General features: G+C 37.3%; 1 protein-coding gene across 3 annotated transcripts in view; it reads left to right on the top strand.

Moving 5' to 3' along the window:
* Window positions 1-19,369, top strand: part of TBX1 (T-box transcription factor 1) — a 53,169-nt gene extending 33,800 nt beyond the window's left edge. For 2 of the 3 annotated variants that reach the window (XM_040348082.1, XM_040348066.1), the window contains 4 exons: window positions 9,761-9,828; window positions 11,441-11,538; window positions 14,616-14,699; window positions 17,817-19,369. In XM_040348082.1, coding sequence (XP_040204016.1) covers window positions 9,761-9,828; window positions 11,441-11,538; window positions 14,616-14,699; window positions 17,817-18,202 — 636 coding nt within the window. In that variant the 3' untranslated portion in view covers window positions 18,203-19,369. The remainder of the gene's footprint in view (window positions 1-9,760; window positions 9,829-11,440; window positions 11,539-14,615; window positions 14,700-17,816) is intronic. The other variant, XM_040348076.1, reaches the window with a different exon arrangement.
* Window positions 19,370-27,814: the final 8,445 nt, after the last annotated feature.

Here is a 27,814-nt window from a genome sequence, read left to right as displayed (position 1 = left end):
CAGAAGGCAGGGAAAAGTCAATAGGGAAGATTTACTTCAACTGGTGCACTCAACTCTGGTGCAACTCTGCATAGTAACCTAACCAATCAGCTTTTAGGTTTTATTAGCAAACCTTAGTTGAACAAGCTAAAGTAAGAAGCTGATTGGTTACTATGCACCCGATTCTGAGTGTGCCAGTTTTAGTAAATCTCCCTAAGGTTTTCTCTGTTAGATGAAGAAGGCAGGGAGAAGTCTGTTTTTCTTAGGTACATAAGGCAGGCATAAGCCTTGGTTCACAACTATGCGTTTTTTAGTGCATTTTGCAGAAACGCACTACAGTCCATTTAGCATGGTTTCCTTTGGATATAGTTTACATCTGTCCATTTTGAGCCAGTGTGTTTTTTGGAAAGGATCAGGAATTTTTTTCCCCTGTGTAATAGACTTTAATAAAGTCGAACCAAAAACGCAAGTGTTGCATATTACATTATTTTGGGCTAATAGAAAAGTATGACAGTTCTGTTCACGTAGTGCGACTTTGATGCAACTTTACACTCTCTGGCACTCAGCCCCCAGTCACACTGGTATGACTTGTCATATGATTTGACTGTTTTAAATTACATGACAAATCGCACCCTATTGTCCGCATTCAAAGCGATTTTAAAAGTACCGTACTTATCGCGGTATAGCGCGCTCCCGCGTATACCGCGCACCCCTAAAGTTGCTCCTGAAATTCCTGTAAAAAAAAGTTATATGATTTTATTACTTACAGTTTTGGTGTCTTCCCAGCGTCCATTGTCCGGTCCGGCGTCCGTCTGCGTCCTCGGTGGAGTCCTCCTGGCTTCTCCAGCGCGCGCCTCCAGTCGAGTCCCCACGCTCAGTTCGAAAGCCTCCGCCGACATATACCGAGTGCAGTACACTCGGGTACATTCGGCAAGGCTCGGCTTCGCTCGTGCTCACGCTCTGTGACGCTTATGCGTGAGCACGAGCGAAGCGGAGCCTAGCCGAATGTACCCGAGTGTACTGCACTCGGTATATGTCGGCGCAGGAATTCAAACTGAGCACGGGAAGCGGCTATCGGCGGAAAATCGCACACCCACGATTTTCCCCTTATTTTAAGGGGAAAAAAGTGCACGATATACGCAGATAAATACGGTAGTTCCTGCGCTACTTTTTGCAAGTTCAGGTGCGACTGTACAGTAAGTCGCACAGATGTCTTCCAAGTGGCAGCTGAAGTAGCACTGAAATACTTCAAGTGAAGTAGCACAATTTCAATGTCACGATAGGCGTGACCGAACTGTTAAGTAGCATCAAAGTCGCAGTAGATGAACATACCCGTCATACTTTCCTATGAGCAAAAAAAAAAAGTATAATGCATCAAAAACGCATGTTCAAAAATGCAAAACGGGCCAGAAAAACGCATCAACTGCAACCTGCATAGATATGAACCTAGCCTAATACACTAGTAGATTTTCTTGTGAAAATATTTGTACGCACAAAAATTCTTTGTGCATTTGATGAATGAACAAGTCAAATGAAAATATCACTTGATATTAACATTCAACTTTTTTTGCAAAATCTTTTTTGTTCAATTTTTCATTAGCATACAAAATTAGCACACGCAGGGGCCCAACCTTTACCCATGCAGGGGCCCAACCTTTGCCCACGCAGGGGCCCAATCTTTGCCCAAGCAGGGGCCGTTTTTCTGATGCGGCAACATACTGCAACACGGAACATTCAATTGTAATGGAATTTCCAAACAAGAAACACATGCACTGTCTTAAAATCTAAGAAATATTTTCCATCCTGCTTCTTTGAATTTTGTTTTTTACTACTGTGGTTGAAAATGAACGTCGATTTGACCCCAGTAAAACATAGAAAATCTATACGTGTGTGTCCAGCAAATGTCTGTTCCTCTGTTAGATGATGAAGGAAGAAGTCTGTATTTTTGTCAGATAGGTGATGAAGGCAGGAGGAAGTTTATGTTTTTATCAGGTGCAGAAGACAGGGAGAAGTCTGTATTTTTCTCTGTTTGGCCTCATGCACACAAGCTGCTTTAAGGGGCGTCTGTTTTTTTTGTTACACCTCTGAACACAGTTGCACGTTTGCTAATGTGCTGATGCACATGCAGGTTTTTTTTTCAGGTATTTGTGGGCAGCGTTCAGGGGCGTAGAAAAAAAACTGCCCCAAACTTGCGTTTCTGAAGAAGCATATTTGCGCTTTTTATGATTAAGCATGCATAAATGTTTAAAAATGCACACAAACGCATGTAAACAAGCGTCACATAATTCTAGTTGCCAGTAGAATGAGTTTGAGCATACGCCTCTAAACGCTATGCAGATAGAAACATGCATGATTGCAAGCTTTTTTTAAAGTTCCTTTTTTGTCCAGTTCCTGACAGAAAGATCCAGTGTTTAGAGGAATTTCTCAATACGCCTGTGTGCATGAGGCCTTAGGTGTAGAAGGCAGGGAGAAGTCTGTGTTTTTTTTGCTGTTGGCTGAATTCAGATAGGATGAAGCCTGTGTTTTCTTTAGATATACGTAGAAGGCCGGGAGAAGGTTGTGTTGTCTCAGCTCTAGTTTAAAAAATGGAACACAAGTTAGAAAATAATTTGATTCACAATTGGTCACATTTTGGTGTATGCAAAAATTGAATTTGCACTGTTGTACCATATATTGCAGATTGGGTAAATCTGTGTATTGATTGGACGGAATACATTATAAAAAAAAAAAGCCTCTACTGCAGATTTGAGTTTTAATTGGGTTTAAACTTTCTTACTTGTATACTTTATTCTATTGCAATATTTAGCTTTGGTTGTAATTCGCAAACCACTGTTAAAAAATAAAATAAAAACAGAGTTTAGAGAGGTATTTAAGTAAATGATGCTGTATATGTGGGTTTTGAGCCCTCCTCCTCTCTATCCTAGTAGCAGTACTACATATGCAACAATCTATGCTTTTAGGAGAGTGCTGACTGTCCATCTGCTAAATCACTTGGCCATGTAGAGCAGGAAGTGGGGAGCAGAGGGCTCTGTCACTGATGGACATCAGGAGCCAAAAACGGCAGAAATTCAGTCACTAGGAAATAAAAACAACTCTGAAGCCCAGAGGGATACCATTACCTATGTAAACCCTAGACCCACTCTACTTTGACTTCTATGGCTTCCCCACTGCTAAATGTCAATCAAATTGTGTTTGGACAAATCTGCTTTTCTGTTTACCTAGATGTGCCAATCCCCATGTACAAACCTAGCACAAAGGAAGTGCCCATCACTGGTCAATTTCCACTAATATAATCAGGTAAACAACTGCAAATAAAGCAGCAGGGGCCTGCCTTTTCATTAAAATGGATGCAGGCTTTTGGTGGGGTCTAGAATATTACATTTGCCATTCAGATCCTAATTAGGATTTTCTTTTATTACCCTTTTTGAAATTTAGTTTTTATTATTATTATTATTATTATTATTATTACTATTACTATTATTATTATTTCCTATTCATTTTGTTATATTTTTATTATAATATTATTATTATTATTATTATTATTATTATTATTATACACAATTTATATAGCGCCAACAGTTTAATCAGCACTTTGCAATGTAGAGGGAGGACAGCACAATTACAGTACAGTTCAATACAGATTTCTTTTTAATTATTATAATAAAAAAAAAAATGTCATTAACCCAATAAGGGTTATGCTGCGTACACACGATAGGTTAGTCTGATGAAAACGATCTGATGGACCGTTTTCATCAGACCAAACCGATCGTGTGTGGGGCCCATCGGTTATTTATCCATAAGTTAAAAAAAATAGGAACTTGTTTTAAAATTATCTGATGGATAAAAAACCTATAGAAAAAAACGATCATCTGTGGGTACGTCCATCGTTTAAAAATCCATGCATGCTCAGAATTAAGTCGACGCATGCTTGGAAGCATTGAACTTCATTTTTTTCCAGCACGTCATTGTGTTTTACGTCACCGCGTTCTGACACGATTATTTTTATTAACTGATGGTGTGTAGGCAAGACTGATCATCAGTCAGCTTCATTGGATAACTGATGGAAAAATCCATCAGACCGTTTTCATCAGACTAACCTATCGTGTGTACAGGGCATTATTCTCAGCTATCACATTCATATTGAGAGGAGGGGTGTAGAATTATTAGCTAAAGGAGGCTCATAGCACATACACAAGCACATAGCTCCCCAAAGCCAAGATTTTCAATAAACAAGTGAACTGAGGCTCATTGAGATCAAGGGAGGGCATCTGCGCAGTCAGGAGTGGCAGTCACTGCTCCCATCTATGAATGCTGTGTGCAGATTTTCTGAGCAATCTTACAGGTTTGCAGGGAAAAAAGTGGTGTCTGCAGAGCTCATGTGAGGTTGGCATTTTCCTGATGACCTGGGACAGCTGCTCTCTTTCTCTCTCCCCCTCTCACTGCCTCTCTCCTGGTTTCTATCACTTTGACCTCTAAGTCTGAAACTGTCACTGAAAGGGCTTAAAGTTTGTTTTTCAACCCATTCCGGAAACTCACAATCACATACTTTATCCACGGATTTACTTAAATATAGAAAATGCCCTGCCTTGTCCCAGATGAATTAAATAAATACACACGAATGATTTAGCCAGCGATTTGTCTTAGCTGTTCTGCTGGTGACCCATCGATGTAATGTGGCGTATTCTTACAAGTGCATAACACACCCTCCTATTCTCCCAGCAGCTTGCCTGCTTTCTCCTCCAGCTAGCGTTACAACATAGTTTTTTTTTTTACTTATAGAGAAGAACCATATGTTCCTCTGCAGATCACCAAAACTGCTCCTTTAGACTATGGGCCACTAGTGGTTAAGCTGTATGTAAATTGTCAGGTTATGGCAATATAGACCGATTCAGCTTCTGTATTTATTGGGCCATGAGGTTGTCCACATAGACCAGATGATTTCTCAATTTTTTGCCCAGTTCAACAAAGATTTGATGATGCAATCGATATTTACAAGACTGCAAAATAAGTAATGCTTAAACATGGGAATGATGGCTTTGTGACAATTGAACAATTTTCCATGCTGACATTCTTTGTTATGATTTTGCTTTTGGAATCAAAATCACGGTGACCATGCTGTCTTCTGCGTTTGATAACATCTCTTGTTAACAATTGATTGCCACAAATGAGTTGGCTTGATATTTGCTAGTGTACCAGTTGAATAAAACAAAATATAATTCTGTCTAAGGCCAGGCTATGTCTCGTGAGAGTTTAGAGGAAGTTTGGCAAAGTCCTAGTACTTTTTGTTGAAATAAAGAACAATGGATCCTAATCCTAAATTTTGTGTTTTATGAGCTGTATTCAGTCTTGGAGTTTGGTTGTTGTTTTCCAATAATTGACACATTGAACGGTAGCTGTTATCTTTTAGATTGTAAGTGTTCTGTTTTTTAATGGGCAGATTTATCAAGCTCAGTAATCTTATATATAAATTTGCCTTTCTATAAATTTATGAAAGGTATTTTGGCAATTAAATCAATGTTTTGAGGCTGGAATTCTCTGCAATAGACAGCCCCATAGTTCCAGATGTTTTGCTTTCTTGCATAATCAATAGGCTTTGAATATTCAATAATATGTAGGGCAGTAAGACAAAATACAGGATTTTGTGATGCTCACAAATGGATGATTAAAGAGAATATAGTTTATTTTTATTTAGTTTTATAAGTGAATATTCTTTATTCCTTTAGCAGATTAATGCCATTATTTCATAAGAGATGTCTATATTTAATAAAGTTCTAAAGGAAAATTTACTGGGCACATTTAATTCTGTTAAATAAACCTGCCAGGTTGTCTGCATTCATGAGGTTTGAATGGGAATAAAACTCCAGAAAATTGTCCCGTTATGACTCCCCTCTAATGTGGGATATTCATAAATAGTGCCCCCACTATCATGAGATTCAAATTTTTGCTAAAAACAAATTCAACCTGAAGTTTCAGAATTATAATTAGATTGAAATTTTTGCTTTTTGATGGAATTAATGGTCATCAATTTTTGGCCCAACCATAATGCCCGGCACTCTATTTGATACCGAAAACATACTTGCTGCTGCTAAAATGACCAGGAAAGGTACCAGCTTTTTTGACTAAAATGAATACAATACAAATAGGTTGGGGTGCTTCTTGATGTCTGCAAGTAAGGCTAATTATAAAAAGAAAAATGTAAATTCCACAGCCAAATATTTACACGTTCACTGATGCTGTCCCTGAAAACCATTGTGGTTATGTAACACTACGTATAACTTTAAGGCATCCATAAACCTGTAATTTAAGGGGTTTGTGTATTTTCAATGTGGGCCTAAAAGTCTTAATAAATTCTTTTTTTTTTTTTTTTGGGGATTGGCAAGTTTAATGCAATTTGAACCAAAATTAAAAATTTGCCAAATTGTAGTTTAATTAGAAAAATTGGGGATCAATCAAATTTAGCACAAACGTTTTTTTAATAGCATGACTCATGCAAGGTGTAATAAAGCCTATTTATAAGGATACTGATTTTTTGGTTCTATTTTTAACTAAAATAGAAATCGTTATTGATATTTCGATTTCATTTTGGTTTGGTGACAATGTTCGCAAGCAAATAAATACCTAATAAATAGTGAATTTGAGTTGGCAAACAATTGATCAATATCCCCCTCTCATTCAAAATTGATTGTCGGCAGAGAATGATTTTCCAACAAGGAAAAAAAAAATATTTTATCTTGCAGCTCACTTTTATTAGTCACCAGTTAGTGAGTTTTGTACCTTGATTGTTGTGTTTGGTTTTGTACCCTGATTGTTGTGTTTGGTTTTGTACCCTGATTGTTGTGTTTGGTTTACCTAATTTTGTGGAATTTCCAACCAGTCTTCTGAAGTATCAGAATGTGTGTAAAAGCCTTGCATCTAAAAAGTAGCTTACAGATATTTTAAAAGAGGAATTCTATTTATGTCCCCCAAACCTGAACATTTCTAATTAAATAAAAGTTATAAAATAGTAACCCACGCAATGTTTTATTCCTTCTCTCAGTATTGCTCCTTAATTTTAAATACAATGAACACTTTAACTAAGCCTTGAGTTTTTTAATTTTAATAATTTACCTTTGCAGATCACAAACACTGAGCTGGTGTAAAATTTTTATTTTTTTATAACTTCTTTTCCTTACCTAAATAGGTTTAAGAGAATATTTTCCCCTATAAACTGATAGGCCTTGAAAGTTAATACAGTTATCCTTTTCAGTAAATAACTGCTCTTCCCCTCCAGCGTCAAAAGAAAGGAAGCAGCTGGTAATTTTTTATACAAAGTTAATATAAATACATTGAAGGAGATTTACTAAAGGTGTAACCTTTTCAGCTAACCCAGTGAATCTATGTTCCATTCAGCTATCCAGGCAAGTGCAACGGAAATTCTTATTTTTATATTCTCCTGGAAACAAGTGGGTGTTTAATGTGGTGGAAAAAGACCTGTTTAGTAAATCAACACAGCTGAGTCTTAAAAATTGTAATTATAAGAACTAACTTTCACCTCAACTTAAGCTGTAGTGTTTATTCCCTGGGACTGATGTACTAAGAGAGTTCAAGAAGCACTTGGAATAGTGAAGCTGTGTCCTCCTATACCCAATCATGCACAGGGGAAATTAAATAAACAGTACTTAGCCCTACATATGATTGGATAATTCAAATAAATAGAGCTTCACATTGCTAAGTGAACACTCTCTACTCCTATAGTATTCTAATTACTGTATTTATACTTCTTATTATTTTTGGGAAAAACTGTTAAAATATGTTTGTCGTCCTTTTAGTCAGATAATTATGAAAAAACACACACATACACATTTATATATATCCAGTCAAGTCTTATTAAGCTACACCATGGCGGCGATGCTGCTGCTAGCGGGAATACACCAGCGAATGGATATCTAGAGAGATCATTAATTGAACTTAGCTGTATTCACTGCATGTATCCCTCTCTGTGTTGTTTCCTCATTGGTTGGAACACTGCAGCATCTATCTCAACAGTGAGGCAGCAAGGTCTTGCTGTACCAGCCAGTGTGGAAATTATGACATAGTAACAAGTGAGTAGTTTTTAGTGTTTTTGTTGGCCTTTCTAGCCTTCTGGTCACTAGTACGTTGTCATCCGATACAGATTTGCTAGTGTCCAGTCTGCAACTTGCCTTAGTCTCTATTGACCAACCCTTGTCAGTTACTGCTTTTCACTGATCCTGCAGTCCAACCTCAGTAATGTGAACATGCATAAAAATGTATGGCCAGCAGGTGGTGCTCATTTATAAGACTTGCATTACCTGAATTGTTGAAAAAATCCAACACTGTATAGAGACCAATAGCTCAAGCTAAAATTCACACACACAAGTGAATAAGTCAGATGAGTGAATTTTCCGCCTCCATGACTCATATTAAGTCTCGTAGCCTCCCTCCTCAGAGAACCCCAATCCAGTGTCATTGGTATACATTGAATGTTTACTACATGTAAATATAAAAAAAAGATAAAAGATCAGTTAGAAAAAAAACTTTTAAAAATGTAAAATAAAATCAACCAAAACCACGATATTATGAAGGCACTTTACTGATTAAAATTTCAATAAATAAAACAGAGTCAACGTCTATGAGTCTGTATAAGCTAGTTATACACTTTCAGTTTTTAATTAGCTTAGGAAAAATAAAACTTGAAAAGGCATTATTATAGAAAAGTGCTTTGCTTTTCTAACCTTTGTTTTTCCATATCTGCTCTGACAACATTTTAAAAAGAGGTTAAGCCCAATTTTAGGCCTTGTTCACACACAGTCAGTTTACCTCAATAGCACACAACCGAAAAACTAATCATTCACAACTCACATATATGCATATACAGGCGTTGTACATTCAAAAAGTCATGAATTTCACATACATGGTTCATTCAAATAAATGGCTATGCATAGCAAAACACATAAAAACTAAAATGTATTTCAAAAAGATGTGTGTGTGTGTATATATATATATATAAATTATGTACAAGACCTTGGTAAATCATTCTTTAACTGTTTAAATAATTTGATGAGAGCAGATGAGAACTGATAAGGCTTAAATGTCATTGTTTCATAGCTAATAATAAATATTTAAGTGTGAATCACTTTGCAGTTCTTTGGTAAATAGTGTAAAGTATAATCCAATAAACAGTGTAGCGTGACTTTAATCACAGATAGGTTGTGCTAATTGAGATTAGTTGTTTTGAGAAACAATGTAAAATGTCTGATCTGTGGAGAATAAGATAATTCATATTCATGGAAACTGAAAATTGGCACTGTTATTAGGACTTACTTTCCATTTCTTGTGTATTTAAATGTTATTAGTGTACAGTCACTTTACATTTTTGTTAAAACATTTTCCACTCTTTCAATTCTGTTAAAAATATGTAAAATAACGAGGCTAATTAGAGACAATTTTTTGGCACGGGAACAAGTGGTGGATAGCTGACATGAGCTTCCATAATTCTCAGATACCATTGCACCTTTAAAAACTACCTTCAAATCTCCTTCCCAATTGGCTCCAATGGATTTCACCAAAATGACGAAATCGAAGAAGAAATAAAGACTGCAGTTAATGGAAAGTTTGCTAAATAACTAGTTAATGCTGACTGCTAAAACTACACATAGACCAATTCCAGCCGTCAAACAGAACTTTTTTATTAACTGACTTTGAATGAATGAATACATTTTTTTAATTGAGTTGATATTTTGAAGAATATTTAATAAATATATATATTTTTGTTTCATCCTAGATAACCCAACTTAAAATTGCTAGCAATCCCTTTGCGAAGGGCTTCCGGGACTGTGACCCAGAAGACTGGTGAGTATTGTCTATTGAAAAACATTATTGTGAAAAATAGTTGCAGAGCTGAACAAAAATCGCTCTCTCAATATGAATAAATATGTTTTGACTATTTCCATTTTAACAGATGGGGATATACAAGCTTAATTTCTAAGACAGAAAAATCACTACATTTATATTTGCAATTTTATGAACAAGGCTCCTTGCAATAACAAAATCTTCACTAGCACTTGCACTGTATTGACTTTAGTTTAAGTGCAAGTGGCTGCATGCCTCAGACCTCAGTGCAAAATGTTTGCACAGGGATATCAAGAATTTGCTAAACCGGTATATGCAAAGCAGAAATGAGGATGAATGGTTACTAAAATGAATATATAAAACAGCTACTGTTTTATTTGAGCATTTTTAGTAAAGCCACTTGGCTTTTATTCTGTTTGTATTTAAATATACATCAGGAGTCATTTAGTAAATATGTAATATTTTACGTGAGGCATGTTTCTATTTTGAATTATAGATGCCAAGCATGGCTATGTAGAAACAGATTCTATATGTTTTTTTTTTTAACTTGGCTGAATATTTGAGGTAGACAAAGACTAATTGTAACATGGCCTGGTAAAAGAAGCTATAAGACATAGTTATTTGATTGGTTGTGCCTGATAATATTTTGCTTACCATTGGTGGTGTTAAAAAAAAATCCTATTTTGAGTATCTGCAGCTTCCATCAGCCCTACTAATTCCTCTCCTTCCCATCATGAACCCATTGGCTAGTTATGTTGATGATGATATTCAGATCATGCATGTGTATCAGACTACCCTTGTAGGTTTTCAGGTGGTCATCTCGATTTAATAAACAGTCTGAATATGAAAATATTGTGAATATTTTAAACAAAATGTAGGAAACCATTGTATGGGCTTGTTCATGCAGTTTCCTAAAGGACCAACTCTCCCTTATCAGGCTTCTGTAAACAAACAGGTGAGAGATGGGAGAGATAAATGGCAGAGCAGTATAGCATAGAGATCTGAAAAAACAGCACTTTTGCTTGACCTTCTTCTGACATCCATTTTTGGCAGACGGTGTGTATGTTACTAATACATCCCTGCCTGAAGAACAATAGTTCTCTAAGCTGCCCTACTCTGCTATCTCCGATTCTCCTGTGTCTAATCCACTTCATTTTACAAAAACGTGATGGAAAAAAGACAGTCCTTTCAACCATGTGATCCTAGCTTAAAACAGTATTGGAACACATTTATAAAGTGAGCATCAGATATTGAAAGTATATTCTGTCTGCTCTTCTGCAGTTTGCTTGTTACCAGCATTAGAGTTAGTATAGGACTGGAACTTATTTCCATTTCAGACCCAGCCGGTAAGTTCCATTGTCTGTCATACAATGTGTCCAGGTTGCTTTAGAAGTCATATGCTTGTTGCAAATTTTATCACCTGGCCATTTTTCAGTAATGTTAGCCCCTCCTGGGCCATTGTACTCTTCTTTTTATATAGATACACTGACTTCTGAAAAAGCATATTTATCTTTATCTATATTTATCGTTGCCTCATTGATAAATGTGCCCCAGTATTTAGCTTATGGTCATGTACAATTTAAGATTGACTTATTTCTGTTTTATCTGACAGGCCTAGGAATCATCGGCCAGGATCTCTTCCTCTTATGAGTGCGTTTGCAAGGTCTAGGAATCCTGTTTCATCACCTCCACAGAATGGAAGTGACAAAGGTCAGTGAAATATTTCCACCCTCGATGCTTATCAATATGCTGGCTCACATCATGTCTATGCTAGCAGAATGTATAGTACCCATGTTCTATTAAAAGAAATGACCCCACGAAAGCAAATAGTAAAAAAGTCACATGTCTAAGTAATTATGGGCTATACTGTATTGACCTTTAGTAAACTAGATCTAGGGTTCTCAACAAGCATACCCCTAGGGAATTCTTCTATTTGCTAAAGTACATGCATCTCTTAACAGAGTTTTAAAAATAATATAAAATTCATAAAACAGATCTCAGGTATGCAGAATCACGGGGTACTGGTAATAAATCCAGCAATCTCAAGGGGTACTTATTAAACACTGGCTTCTATACAGGGATACGTACTTGACTTATCACTTGACTTGACTTGAATTAATCACTTAACTACATGACCTATAATATGTCACATGATAGGTGTGATGAACAGTTGTTGTTCATTACAGAACTTGTCTATTGACTGCCAAATTTCCAGACAAATGGTAACTTCAATTTCTAAGTAAATTATTTGGGAACTTCTTGTTCAAGTTAATTTATTCCAATTTTACAAGTCAGTAAGCATTTAGTTTAGCGCAGCAGAAAACAGCATGTAGCACACTACACTTTATTTATCTTGCTGCATATTCAAGCACCAACACCAATCTACATTATTTCTGCTGTGCTTGGACAAGTAAGTGAAAAGGAGGGGGTGTACTTATTTAAGCCTTTTTCTTTCTTTCTGCATCACCCTGCCATGTTCCTGTCTGGCCCCTTGAGCTTGGAAATGCTGAAGGCAGCACACAGAAACATTGTCAGCATTTTCAAAGCAGCTCCTAAAGAGGAAACCTTGATTTTGCATCTGGCTTGTTTCTTATAGGGTGCTTACATTGCTTGGGTCAGTTCCTGGGCTTAGTGTTAGGATCTAGTCATCAGGATCTTTGCCAGTCCACTTTATCTTCCTATGCAGCCGTGAAAGCTCATAACATGCTGTTTTGATATGTTATGCAGTCTTGATCTTGTTTTAGCTTATTCAGTATTGTGTGGCCTTAACACTATATTATGATGGGTGGCCAGAAATAGGCATATCCCCCACCCAAAATGTACCAGTACTTGGAGGAAAATGTCACTATGTAGGAAAATTAACCTTTTCTGATATGTTTGAAATTTCTGTGTATCGTAAGAACCACTTTACCTGAACTATTACAGTATACAATTATCTTAAGTGATTATCACATATGTTGCATATGTACCATATGTATATTCATCTTCTAAATATAAGCCACACAAAGCCAATGTCCCCATCCATATTACAACTATAAAAAGGAAGAAATGAACACTACAAAATATGTAGTCTAGATGTTATATGGATTATATATATAAATTCTAAAAACTGACATCCACGACAATCCTGGCCACAGTCATAGCAAAATACACACACACAAATACCTATCTACTTTTATAAGGTTACCCTAATTAACTAGGATAGAGACTTGGGAAAATAAACCAGAACCAGAATTCCAACTAGAGGCATAGGCTAGCAACATATAATACAAAGAATATTTTAAAACCAATAGTTAGAAAGCAGTCTAAAAGCATGCTATATATATTGTGTGTATGTGTATGTATATATATATATATATACATATATATATATATATATATATATATATATATATATATTCTTATTCTGCATAAAGATTAATTTGATCAGACTGATCATGTCAAACTGCATTTAAAGTACTAATATGCCTATTTTCTAATGTGCAGATAATATGCTATACAGTATTTTCACTTTTCTAGTTTTGAAAGTAGAAACAAAAAAAAACTATTCCCTCAGAGACCAATTTATTATCACTTTATGTGACTCCTTGAAAAAATAGTATTTTTTTTTTAACAAAATTTGCTAATCCCTTTTTTTTGGTGAGCAATTTAATGAAAATAATCATAGTAAATGCTACTAAATCTACTAAAACAATCCACTCTTGACATGGCTTACCCTTTACCCCAGAAGTCATCGAACGGTTGATTTGCTAATAGCCACTAGGAGAAGATTTAGAACAATATATATAACACTTATATGTAAATAAATAGTAAAGATAAATTCCAGAAAGCAAGAAAAAAGGGAAAATCATCAAAAATGACATTTAGGTAAATTTAATAAAAAATGCATTCAGTCAAGGTCATAACAAAAATATTATTATGTTACAAGTACATATAGTAATCTTTGAATCCAAGAACAGTCATTTTACACCCAAAGCCAGTGCTGTTATATAGACCTACATCTACATGGAGGCTAAGGAGTGTCTGAGAAAAGCAAGCTACAATCTTCTCTTTGTTGGCCTAAAGATGTACCGTATTTATCGGGGTATTGCGCACACCCGCATATAGCGCGCACCCCCAACCTGTAAGGGAAATTTCAGAAAAAAAAAATACTTACAATTTGAATGCCCCTCGTCGGTGTCTTGCCCGGCATCCATCGGCGGCCTTGTCCGGCGTCCGTCTGCGGCCTCGGTGGTGTCCTCCCGCGCTGTCTCTGAGTCAAATCCCTGCTTCCCGCGCTGAGTTTGAACTGCGCCGCCGACATATACCGAGCGCAGTACACTCGGGCATGCTCGGCCACGCTCGGCTTCTTACACATAAAGGCTAGGAGGCGTCACGGAGCGTGACCGCGAGCAAAGCCGAGCCTGGCCGAATGTACCTGAGTGTACTGCGCTCGGTATATGTCGGTGGCGCAGTTCAAACTCCCTTTATTTTAAGGGGAAAAAAGTGTGCAGTATACGCCGATAAATACGGTATACATATATGAACTATTGATTGCACATTATATACCTTGAGATGTGCAGAGACTTGCGGAAATGTCAGCATAATACAACATCTATTTTTCTACTATTTCTCAATTAGAAAGCCCTGTAAGTGTCATATATAGTAAATCTATCAAGGTACAGGGAAGAGAACCCCTCCTTATGGTAATGCAGAAAAATGTTTTCAAACCAAAAAGTATCATTTTCTAAACTTGCCTTCTTTTATATTCAAACACTTCTGCTCATCAATGCCGAATCTATTTACAGGCTACACTACCCTACAGGAACAAGCAGAATTATTCAGTTGCGTACCTTTCACGAGCCTCTGCCACTATACGTGTCAAAATAGAGGTACATTTGCCTAAATGACCTTAGCACGGCAGGGTCTCCACTTGCGTATGCTTTCATAAATGAGCTTAGCTGCAGGAGTTTTGCATGCTACTTACACTTCAGACTTGAAGTGTCACACAGTGGTACATTTTATATGTATTTATTTTCCATTATGCAGAGCAAACAGTTCTAGAGACAACAAGGGGCCTATCCTGTATAGCACACTTTGGGTCTGGTCAAATAAACGCAGTCTGTGTTTGTTTAGGGTTACACAACTTTAAGAAATTTCAAGCGTGCACATACTTGTCAGTCATTTCTTTCAGATTTCATCCCTATAAGAATGTCTTGTCAGGAGGACACAGGTTTGACTTATTCACAATGATGTGGATTGGAGGCTTTTTGCTTACAACAGTTGTGTTGCCTTTTCCTCCCCTGTGCATTCTGACTGCGGAGTGCTGGAAAATGTGTGCTTTACTATTCACACAGGCTCTTCTGCATTGTTGGCAGCTTCTGTTTAGAACAATCACAAAGCCCCCTGTTTATTTTACTAACAGGGTGAAAGAACATCTGACCCATTGAATTCAGAATAGCAATAATAACAAATGAGACTTTTTTACCCTTCTACCTCCACCTTGGTCTTTGTATTTCCTTAATCTGTGCCCAGTATCAGCTTGTTGGTATTATAATATATATGTATTATTATGTTTGAACTAAAGATGGAACAATATTAAAAAATGTGGTTACTCCCTTCCCTAAATACCACCAATTGGGGGGGGGGGGGGGTATTTGCTAAATAACTTACAGAGAAATTAATCACACTCAAATGTTGATAAAGCCTAGATGTTGGATGGAGCAGCGCTAAATCTAAATACAGCAATATACCTTCAAAAATTCAAAAAACACATGTACGGTATAGACAAATGAAGTGAAAAAATGTACAATAATAGATGGAAAATAAATCAATTTAAAGTCCAGTGCACAAGTTATTAAAAATCAAACAACAATAAAGTGCAGTCATTCTTCAAATGTAGACAGTGAGTGAAATCAAAAATCAAAAAAATCAAACAGCAACAGAGTGCAGTCCTTTTTCCAAAATAAATGGTGAGTGATTGACAGACAGATCCCAGTGTCAACAATCATTAATTAGTGCTGAATCCCAAACAAGGCACAAATCCGCCATCATGTTCAATGGCCGATCACCTCAAATCAAATGATTAAGTGCATCAAACTGCCAAAGCAATCTCTGTATGATGTCATCTGACAATGGTCATCGCACATGCAATAAGGAAAACATCTCCTCATGGAGTAGTATGAAGTAATAGTTTATTCAAAACAAAGGTAGACTTACATTTAAAATTGAGATATGCAAGTAGCCACATCAGGGTGGGGTCACACATCAGCAAGACGCTGCAAATGGAAGACTTACGGCATGGGTCTTCAAACTATGGCCCTCCAGTTGTTCAGGAACTACAATTCTCATCATGCCTAGTCATGTCTGTGAATGTCTGAGTTTTACAATGCCTCATGGGATTTGTAGTCCTGCAACAGCTGGAGGGTCGTAGTTTGAGGATATCTGAATTACGGTTTTGGCCATAACAGGAAATTACTTTACCCGACTCCTCCCGACATGTTGCGTCACTGTTATGTGATGTTATCAATTTAATCACACTCAAATGTATCCCCCAAAAAATGATTTCAATTGCCCTTTGTGCCTACTTATATAAAACCCAATGATACACAATATTAAAATTAAACAACTGTCATATTCTCCCTGGAGATACTATTATATATAATTGCCTATATAAAAACGTATCCATATTTCAGTTATAAAAGTCTGTTGATGTACAAAACAAAAATTTGTACCAACATGCTTCCCCTTAATATTTAACAATTAAAATGTAATCGATAAGCTGAACTCCATGTAGATAAAAACAATAAATGCAGATATGTGTTAAATAATATCATTACATTTATTTTGCAATGCCACAAATCCAAGTATGTGAATGTTTCTTTATATCAGCCTCTTATAATTCCCTGTACAATACAATACACATTATAAGAGAAAGTAGTAGTACTGATTGCCAGTCAGGCCTTACTGCATGCACATGAGCTGACAAGGAATATACTGACAAAAGGAGAGAGATTACCTTATTAGTCTAATGCTCCTCCTTCATTGCCCAATCACAGTCTAGGGACAGGCAGATGACCAAGTTGTATTGCTTGACTGCAGAGATGTTACATGGATTATATACGGTATATCATTTGTAAAAACTGAAAAAAAAATGTTAGGTCATCAACATGGCTACCGGTAAAATCAGCACCAGTCTGCTGCTACCTGCAATTTGCAAACATGATACAAGATCAAACAACAATCAGTTCATGTCTATCACTACCTTCATTTATACCCTATACATGCTTTCTCCCCAATTTCTGCTTAGTGTAGACTTGTGATGTCTTCAAATTATTTTAATATATGTCTCCATATTTTTGTAATGAGGTTTAGTGGAACTAAACAATAATCAATATCAAAAACCTATGAAATAGGTTTAGGTATTACAGAAAGAAAGGGGGTGAAAAGGTGGAAATACTGAGATTTGATACAAGACAACTTTAGGATAAAAGTTTTTAATGACTTTAAAGATGTGCTTGCAGTGGAAAAATGTCAGTTTTAACAGATTTTACATACCAAGTTTATGCGAGTTTAGCAGCAGGTATGAGCATTTGAGGTCAGAAGTGTTTTTTAAAGATAACCTCAGGAGACCCTCCCAAATGGCCACAATGTAGGAAAAACAAGTATTATTAATTATTTGATACCTGTTGTTCAGTAATGCACAATACTGTATACTTCTGTTAAAGTTGTGTTTGTGATTAAGACTTATATCAGTTGTAAGAAAGGTCAAATAGGGCTAGGCACAGTGATTATATCTCTGTGCCCATAATGTTTTTTTTCCCAAAACTCTGATTTTGTTTTAACAAAATGTTATTTTGTTAACACTTCCTAGGGCAGGCTACACACATTTATTTTTTTATTTTTTTTCTATTTTTATAGCGTAAGTACTTTTTTTTTCTTGAACAAGCAGGAAATTTGTTTCTATGTTAATGATATATAATGAAGTTTTATTGTCCTTTCTTTTTCAGATGGAGACAGCAGAAGGGAGTATGAAAGGGATACCAGTGGCACGCCATTACACGGGGACGCAGCTCACCAGCAACTCATGTCTAGAGTTCTTAGTCCTTCACTTCCTGTACCAGGTGGACTTGTGCCCCTTAGCACTGGCAGGCCCAGTCCCCCTCATGAACTGCGTCTGGACCCACACTCTCAAGGTTCAGAACCTCTTCATCACCACCCATACAAGTATCCAACAACCTACGATCACTATTTAGGAGCAAAAACCAGACCGAGCCCCTATCCCTTGCCAAGCATTAGAGGACATGGCTACCATCATCACCATATGAACCCAGCAGCAGCTAACATGTATTCCACAGCTGGTGCACCAAGCAGTTATGAATATGGGCCAAGATAACAACCAATGGAACAAAACAATCTTACTGACAACTATTTAAAGTTATTAGACAATGGATGTTTTATGCATGATTTTAATTGTTCAGTAGTGTATGCTTTGGATATTACATTACTGTTTAAATTAAACTTGCCCTCTCCCTAAACTCAATAGGGCAGACCTTCAGTTTCCATTGTGATTGTGACAGCAGCCATCAAACAAGCTGGGTCTTCCACCTAATCCTGCTGGGGCTGTTATAACAATATGTCAGGAGGAAGGACAAGCTCTACCAACAAAGGCACTTGGGAGGTGTCATTGACTTGCTGTGATGCTGTGCAGTGGGTGCACACAGTGACAAGCTAGGAATAATAAAGTGGAATTCAGTACGTGTTCAGTTCTACCAATGCTACTGGATGGGAAAAAGCAGCTTCAGCCACCTCATCTGCACTGTTGGATGACTGTATCTTTCAGACTTACTTACAAAAGGGCATTGACTTCTGCAAGGTCAGCTGCACTATTCTTGCATAAATGAAGCCATATGCTTTTGTTGCTGTGCTCTTTGATTGTATTTTGTGAAAATAAATGTACAGTATGGTTCTGTGTATGCTCAGTGGCAAAGGAACTGTGAGGTATTAAGATACTTTTTTATTTTCACTATTTTGGAGAGTGAAGTGTTGGCTGCACTATTGTAAATTAAATTGCACATTCTGTGCTATTAAACTACAACCATGTGAATTATTGCTGTATATCTTATGTTCCTTCGACAAACTAGCAATCCTGTAAAATAAAACTCAGGTGTTAGTAAAGCCTTCATCAAACCCAATAAGAATTCACAGGTGCCACATCCCTATAGAGTAACATCAAAATAAAATGAATATATGGAATAGGACTTGAATTAGAATCAGGAGTTGGGCCACAATATAATACAATTTAATTACATATATTTATTGATATACAGCCTTAAAGACCAAATGGTCTAAACATGATAAAAACAACAATGCAGTGAGCATATTTTATAAACCACCACATATGTAGTACATAACATCTTCAACACATGACATGTATAAGGGAACCCAATGCGTTTCAACTCAAAAAGTTGTAAGTCTTTTTCAGGGGGTTGGTACAGTGGTGAGATCTGTAACATAAATACCTATAAATAACAAAAAACAAAAAGTAGAAATTTACAAAAAACAAAAACTAACATATAAATACAATATATATCAATGATAACTCACAAAAAAGGCTTCTTGGCATAGCATAATGTAGGATGGGTGCATTCATCTAGAGCAGTGGTCTCCAAACTGTGGCCCGAGTGCCGGATGTGGCCCTTTGCTTGCGTTTACCCGGCCCTTGGGGCACTATTCCTCCCACTGATACAAGACACTATTCTGACATCCGACACCAAAAATGGAGCACCATTTCTCTCACGACACAAATAATGAGGGCTCTATTCTTCCCTAGGATACCAACAATGGGGCACTATCCCCCCCCCCCCCCAATACCAAATGTGGTGATGTTTACTCCCACTGATGCTAGGACAATTTCTACTCCTGCTGGCCACAATCTGGCCCTTCTAAAGTCTGAAGGTCAATAAACCGGCCCTTTGTTTAAAATGTTTGGAGACCCCTGATCTAGAGAGACTGCAGGATGTATGCCCGTTGTTGCACAAAGGATGCTATAAGGCAAAACAACAACCAGCCACTTAATACATGATACAATTAAAAAGAACATAACATAATCAACATAACCTGGGCAATCAAGGTTATAAAGTCATTATATGAATAAACAAAAGCACTCACATAAATATGTTGATATGAGTGACATAAGGCATAGCATCTTACAAATAGGCTGCACTATCTTATCTACCACAGGTGGACTCTATACTTACTTGACTTATTTGTCCTGAGGTTTTTCATCCTGGGCTATGCCTTCTGTCACTCATATGTGCTGGTTTCTAACGTACAGTATTGTTGTTTTTATCATGTTTAAACCATTTGGTCTTTTTTTAAGACTGTATACATATCAATACATTTTTTTACATTATATTATATTATGGCATTATTCCTGGTGCTAAATTAAAGTCCTATTCCATATAATCAATTTATTTTGATAAAACAAAGGTGCACATCTTGGTGTACGTTTGCAGTTCTGCAACAGACAAGCAATTAAAGTAATACATCTGTTGATCCAACAACCTAATTCATATATCAAAGAGTCAATGGTAAAATTGTGGTTTATAAAGCCAAATGTTTTGTATTTGCAGTGTATTTTTGAAATCTGAGTTTTGTTAGCCTGCAAAGTCATACTTTTAGTGCTGCCTTAAATACTTTGCCAGGTTTGATCTAATATTTCCATATTGGTTGTCTGCAGAAATTACGTTCTGCATGTACGTTTGTGCCAAATCATCTGATAAAGCCAAATATGTATGCTAAAGCCAAACCAGCATTGTTGTACGGCAGACTGCAAGTGTCCCTGAATTTTTATTTATTTACCTGAACAGAATTAAGCAACTCTTCTATTTATTTCCTTCTGAAGACTTACTGAAAATGTAGTAATAAATTACAATGAAATTGGGCCTTCATTTTCTGAAGCTCTGTAGATAGAAATGGCGATACATTTGTAGATATGTATGTAGAGAAACAAAACCTGTTGAGAAATGAAAAAAAAAAAAAAAAATGAATGGTTGCTTATATAAATATTTTTCTTTGTTGGATCTAGCCTTGCATTCTTTATTCTATGTAATATGAGGAAACTGGTTAGTCACATAAGAAAACGCAACACTGTCCCATTACCAAGAAAATGTCCATCACAGCATGAAGCAACATGGCTGATATAGAAGAAGGAAATAGATTAAAAGAACAACTGAATTCTTCGGACAATGCAATCATCTAAATGGATCAATGACATCCATTTACGTTGGAATTGCAAGATTGAAGGAATCTCACTTTTCAGGATTAGTAAAATCAGGTGCTCTGTTTATAATGGAAAGTGTATTATTTGCTATGTACCCTGCTTAGGGTGCTACTTTCTTTAGAGTGTTAGTGCATAAGGTGGAGGCAATATTGTGTTCACTTTAATCAGCATATTAGGTGGAAACAAAAATCAAAGCTGAATTCCAGATAGATATAAAAGACACAAATTAACCACTTGCTCAGTGGACACTTCTAACCCCTTCTTGCCCAGGCCAATTTTAAGCTTTCAGCGCTCTAACAATTTGAATTACAATTGTACGCAATACTATACTCATTTGAAATTGTTATATATATTTTTTTTTAGACAGATAGAGATTTCTTTTGGTGGTATTTAATCATTACTGGATTTAAAATTTTTTGCTATGCAAATGAAAAAAGCCAAAAAAAAAAATGAAAAAAAAACAACAACTTTGTTTTTGTTTCTGTGACAGCGCACAAGGAAACAAGGAAAGTACTGCCGATAACCGGCAAGTTTGTTTACACTTTGTTCAGCTGTAATTGAATACAGCAGATCATGTGGCAAAGGGCTGCTGTGATTGGCCCTTTATCAATCACAGAGCGTGCTAAGGAGCGCCTGAGGGGTATAGTTCCAGGAGGAAGTCCATGGACGTCCTCCCGGGAAACAAAAGAGTCGCACTGTAGCCATCTTTTGGCTATAGCATAGTAAGGAAGTGGTTAAGGTGTATATAAGCCCAAAACTGTAACATATTGCAGCTTACCAGTCCTTAGATGAGTTGGCTGCATTATTTATTTTTTTACCCACCCAGTAATCCTGCAAATAACACACTTGCAGTCCATGGGTGACTTCACTCATTTTAATCTATCTATTAATTTTACATGATTGTTACCTAGGCTGACCTCAAGCGCATCTGGCTTTGGTCATCTACATTAAAATCAAGGATAGGAAGATAAGAAGTTTATAAATGCATTTTTTATTCTTTCAGTTCAGCTCACAGAAACTGAAAAGGACAATGCTTTTCTGGCAGGATCAATAGATATTTTACTTATGTGCTGAACGTGTTCTAAAGCCTGACTAATGAAAACAAATGCAGTCACCACATCTAAGGACTGGCGAGCTGCAATATATTACATCGTTTTTTCTTGGGTTTATTTATCCTTTACTGAGGTTCTGTATTTATTATTAGATCATTAACTGTACATTTTCAAATGCAAGCAATATATGTACCTAAATTTTACTTGGTATCAGCCACTTGCAGTCCCTGTACAGCAAAGCTCAAATGGGGAGATGGGGAAACAGTGGGGTACATAGGTGTTGGAATGGATAAAGCACGCTGATTGGAGGAAGAGCAGAGTTACAGAGAGATAAGCTATCAGTCTCTTGCTTCTCCTTTTACTGTTCTTACTTTTACACCTAGCTAATCAAGCATTATTTTGCAAACATTCTCTGCTCCTTTTTATATACTTTGTTATGTTTGTTTGTAAACTCAGGACTAAGATTAGAATATAAGCTTTCATTTTAGGTCTGTAATGCCCCATACACACGATCGGAATTTCCGTCGGGATAAACACTGACTGATTTTTCTGACGGAATTCTGTTCTTGCATACACACTGTCGCACCAAATTCCAACCGTCCAAAACGCGGTGACGTACAACACTACGACAAGCTGAGAAAAATGAAGTTCAATGCCTCTGAGCATGCGTCAACTTGATTCTGAGCATGCGTCGGAGTTCCATACAGACGAATGGAATTTCCGTTGGAATTTCAATGTTGTCTTTCTAAGTCCGTCGGAATTTCCGAGAGGAAAAACTCTGATGGGGCACACACACGGTCGGAATATCCAATGAAAAAATTCCGTCTGACCTTTTCCATCGGAAATTCCGATCGCGTGGACACGGCTTAACCCCCCTGGCGGTATCCCCGAGCGTGACTCGGGTGGGTTTTTTATGCTGAAATCGGTAACCCCGAGTCACGCTCGGGGTAAGCTATGCAGAGCCTGCAGCGTGCGCTGGCTTACCTTGTCCTGGATCCAGCGATGTCACCGCGGGACCTCGCTCGATTCACACAGCGTCCTCCTGTGCCGCCGATCTCCGTTCCCTGCGACATTACGACGCACGGGAGCGGAGATCGGTGCCAAATTCAAAAACATAACCAAAAACAATATATATACAGTATACTGTAATCTTATAGATTACAGTACTGTATGTAAAAAATACACACACCCCTTGTCCCTAGTGGTCTGCCCAGTGCCCTACATGTACTTTTATATAATAAAAACGGTTCTTTCTCCCTGCAAACTGTAGATTGTCCATAGCAACCAAAAGTGTTCCTTTATGTCAAAAATGGTTTTAGATCAGCTAAAAAACAGCGATAATAAATTATAATCACTTGCAGAATTGTGCGATAGCGATTTGTGGGGAAATTCGTCATAAAAAAAAAGAAATAATGACAGCGACAATTTTGCAACTGAGAAAATGTCAGTGATTTTGATTTGATTACATTATTGAATAATTTTTATTAGAATTATATTATTATTTGTTATAATTATTTATAATTATTTATTATATTATAATTTATAATTTTGTTTTTAAAAAAATGTCATACTCGGGATGCCTATTAGATTCTTGTTTGGTCAGATTTAAGTGAGTTATTCCTAAGAATTACAGGCCTACAGTATAAAACGCCAAATTTCCTTGCAAATAATTGTACCGCTTTTGGTACGTAATTCCAGACAGAATCATACCGCCAGGGAGGTTAAGAGCTCAAAGATTTCCCTTTTATAGTCATTTTTTTTCCAGCCTGTAAAACAACCTCTTTGTAAGGTTTACTAAAACTGGAGGGTACAAAATATGATGCATCTATGCTTAGAAACCGATCAGCTTCCAGGTTTTATTGTTTTTAAAGCTTAATTGAACAAGTTCAAGTTTTAGTAAATCTCCCCCATTTGTCCATGCACACATAGACGTTTACAGGCATGTTAGAAGAGGCTATAAATGAGAAAAACATCAAAGGTGCATTCAGGAGAGGAACTGAAGATGGAAAAAAATGTGGAGTGTGTCTAAATGCTCCTAAATACTTAGATGCATTTAGGCACATTTGAGTGTTATTGCATTCCAGTGACAGAACAAATAATCTTCTGGCCAATGGTATCCATTAACACTCAATGCATGATGCATCTAAACGCCCTTAAATGCAGCTAAATGCGTGTGCAATATTGACTTTTGATGTTTTTTTAGGCAGCTTTTTTCCTGCTAGGAGTTCTGGTGTTTAGAGAAGTTAAACAGACACTCTGTGCAAAAAAGGACTTAGAGCACCACATGAGCAAAAACCGTACTGTGTTATGTGAGTAACACTACTCCTAGTTATTATGAAATGAAACACATTTGGCTACCTAACTTGAGTTAATGTTCACATTTATGGCCTTAATAGCTTCAGAAAAAAGCTTTCTCTCTATTTGCTCTATTTCTAATATTCCTATATCATCTGCCTGACACTAAAAATTTGAATAAATGAAAGCAAGGATGGGACACATCACCTATTATTTCTCCCCATGACCATTCTTCATAAGTAATCACAGAAAGAATAATCATTGCTGAGATTTTTTAACAACAGTGTGTATATTTAGTGACCATGAAAAAAAAATGTATACACCGAGAAACATAAAAACAGAAACCCTCTCTGCACAGTCTCCCTTGATGAAAAGTAGAGCTATTGCTTTTCCAAAAATCTACAATTAGCTCTTTAACTTTCCTCATAGTCAAGGTTGAATTATTTGCTACACACCACTTTACTATCTTGCCAAGCTCCGCTCTGAAAAACTCCTCATCCCCTCCTTTAATACAACCAACTACCATACTGTAGTATTTTCAGCAAATTTAATCATGTTGTTTGTTCAATAGTACAGGGTACAATCATAGGTATAAAGAGTATAAAGAAGAAGGTTCAACCCTCTGGAGACCCAGGGCCAGATTCACATACATTTAGATAGGCGCAGCGTATCAGAGATACGCTACGCCGCTGTAACTTACTTTTTCATTCTTTGAATCCACAAAGAATTTGCGCCGTAAGTTACGGCGGCGTAGTGTATCTCTCGGCGCGTAATTCAAATCGGCGGGTAGGGGGCGTGATTCATTTAAATGAAGCGCGTCCCCACGCCGATTGAACTGCGCATGCTCCGTTTCGAAATTTCCAGCCGTGCTTTGCGCAAAATGACGTCGCAACGACGTAATTTTTTTAACTTAGACGTGACTTACCCTATTCACGGACGACTTACACAAAAAAAAAAAATTCAAATGTCGACGCGGGAACGATGGCCATACTTAACATGGCAAGTCTATACGCCGCAAAATAGCGGCTTTAACTATACGCCGTAAAAAGCCGACTAGAGACGATGTAAGAGAATGCGACGGCCGCGCGTACGTTCGCGGATCGTCGGAAAAAGCTAATTTGCTTACCCGACGCGGACGCCGAAGTATTGCATCTACGATCCAAAGGCGTACGAAGCCGTACGCCTGTCGGATCGAACCCAGATGCCATCGTATCTTGGTTTGAGGATTCAAACTAAAGATACGACGCGGGTAATTTGAAAGTACGCCGGCGTATCAGTAGATACGCCGGCGTACTCTCTCTCTGAATCTGGCCCCCAGTGTCTAACTATTGCTCAGACGAGGAATGTCGGCCCATTTTAATTACCTGAGATATAATTGCCAAAAAATCCTTACTCCAAAGACAGATGGAAAGTGACAGACTCAGGCCTCGTACACAGGACCGTTTTCCTCGACAAAATCCATCAAGAAACTTGGTGGCAGAGCTTTTTTGCCAAGGAAAACGGTCGTGTGTATGTTTTTCGTCGAGAAAACTATTGTGGTTCTCGATGAGAAAAAAAGAGAACAAGTTCTCTTTTTTCTCGTCGGGAGTCTCAATTTCTTCGTCGTGTTTCTCATCGGGCTGGTTTACGACGAGAAACACGTTCGTGTGTATGCTTAGAAACCCGCGCATGCTCAGAATAAAGTATGAGACGGGAGCGCACCTTTAGTAAAAGTAGCGTTCGTAATGGAGATAGCACATTCATCACGCTGTAACAGACTAAAAAGTTGGAATCGTCTCTTACCAAACTTTTACTTAACACGCAGTAACAAGAGATTAGCAAAAGCAGCCCCAAGGGTTGTGCCAGTGGAATCAAACTTCCCCTTTATAGTGCCGTCGTACGTGTTGTACGTCACCGTGTTTGAGAACGACGAGATTTTGTCTTGACAGTGTGTACGCAAAGAAAGCTTGACAAGATTCTCGACAAGCCTGACAAGGAACTCATCGAGGAAAACATTGTTTCTTTTACAACGAGTTTCTCAGATGTGTGTACGAGGCCTCAGTTTCGGCAATTCCTCAAACAATAAAATAATGGTGTTTTAAGGCCGAGCTGTGATCTATAAACAGCATTCCTACATAGCTTCCTGGGCCCACCAAATGACTCAATGCCATATGCAGTGGTACTGCAAAGGCATCTTCTGTACTCCTGTTTGCTCTGTAGGCAAACTCAGTACTTTCCAACTGACAAAAACTATGTCCTACTACATGATTTAATGGGAATCTCTCTCAAAGTAAATGCCCCTGTGAGAAGGCCCAGATCAAAGCCGTCTCTCTCCAATTAAAAGACTACATACTAGTTTCAGTGCTAGCCCACTGTGACTATGTCACTGCCCCAAATGTTATATGTGGCCAAGGTATTGATAAATAACAGCTGGGGATAAAATATTTACGTTTCAACAAAATACCTATATCCTGGGCATACGTCTCTGGACACATATGACGCTAAACATGAGCACCACTTGGTACATCATTCAGCCCCATCCCAGCTGCAGCATACATCCGTCTGCAATAGTTTATAATAGGCTGCAAGCAGCAAGGCTAGACCCTGAACATACACCTCCTAGGCACACCAAAAGGCCATAGCTAGATGCCCCGTGTTCAAGTAGCCTTAGGGTGCCAGCAAATTTCAGATTAAATAGGTATTTTTATATACACAGGGCACCAAATCCCAGAATGCTCTAAATTTTTCACAGCTTCACCACATGTGTATGTTACAGTTTTAGTCTTACATCTGCATAAATGAGAATAAACATAAAAAATACTTTTAATCTAAAGGATTTAGGATGCCGGTACATTTTAAAATTTAGGTCAGCTAACTAGAAATTTACAATTTAATCCAAAGGTATTTGCTTAAAGCTTTAAACACATTTCTGATACTTAACAAGATAACAAGGATTTTGAAACAGACTTTTTCATTTTGTTATTGTCCTGTGTTTGTCTTGCTACTGCTTAATACCTCAGTCCCCTCCTATGTGAGCCTGAAAGGCTGTATTGTCCTCCAAATATGTCATTCTTCTTCTGGTAACTGCACCTGCTGCAGGATCCCTGAAGGTGCATGCAAACCAAAATCAAGCTTTGAAAACCATACAGAAGACACAGCGTTCCTTCCTAGACTTGACTTTTTCATTTAGTTATTATTAGAGTGCACATGGCTGCAGAAGACCACTTGTTACTGGTAGCCTGGAATCCATGGATCAACAATTCCTCATGTATGTAAAAGTAATGGACCGATATTCCAAGCTTTCCCCATTCTATTTAGCAACTCTAAATACAATAAAAAGGAGTATGGTTAAGCACTCTATATAATAAAAGTGTTACAATACTCAGAACATATACAT

This window comes from Rana temporaria, chromosome 1 (genome assembly GCF_905171775.1).
Source record: "Rana temporaria chromosome 1, aRanTem1.1, whole genome shotgun sequence".
NCBI lineage: Eukaryota > Metazoa > Chordata > Amphibia > Anura > Ranidae > Rana > Rana temporaria.
This window is presented reverse-complemented; position numbering and strand designations above follow the sequence as displayed.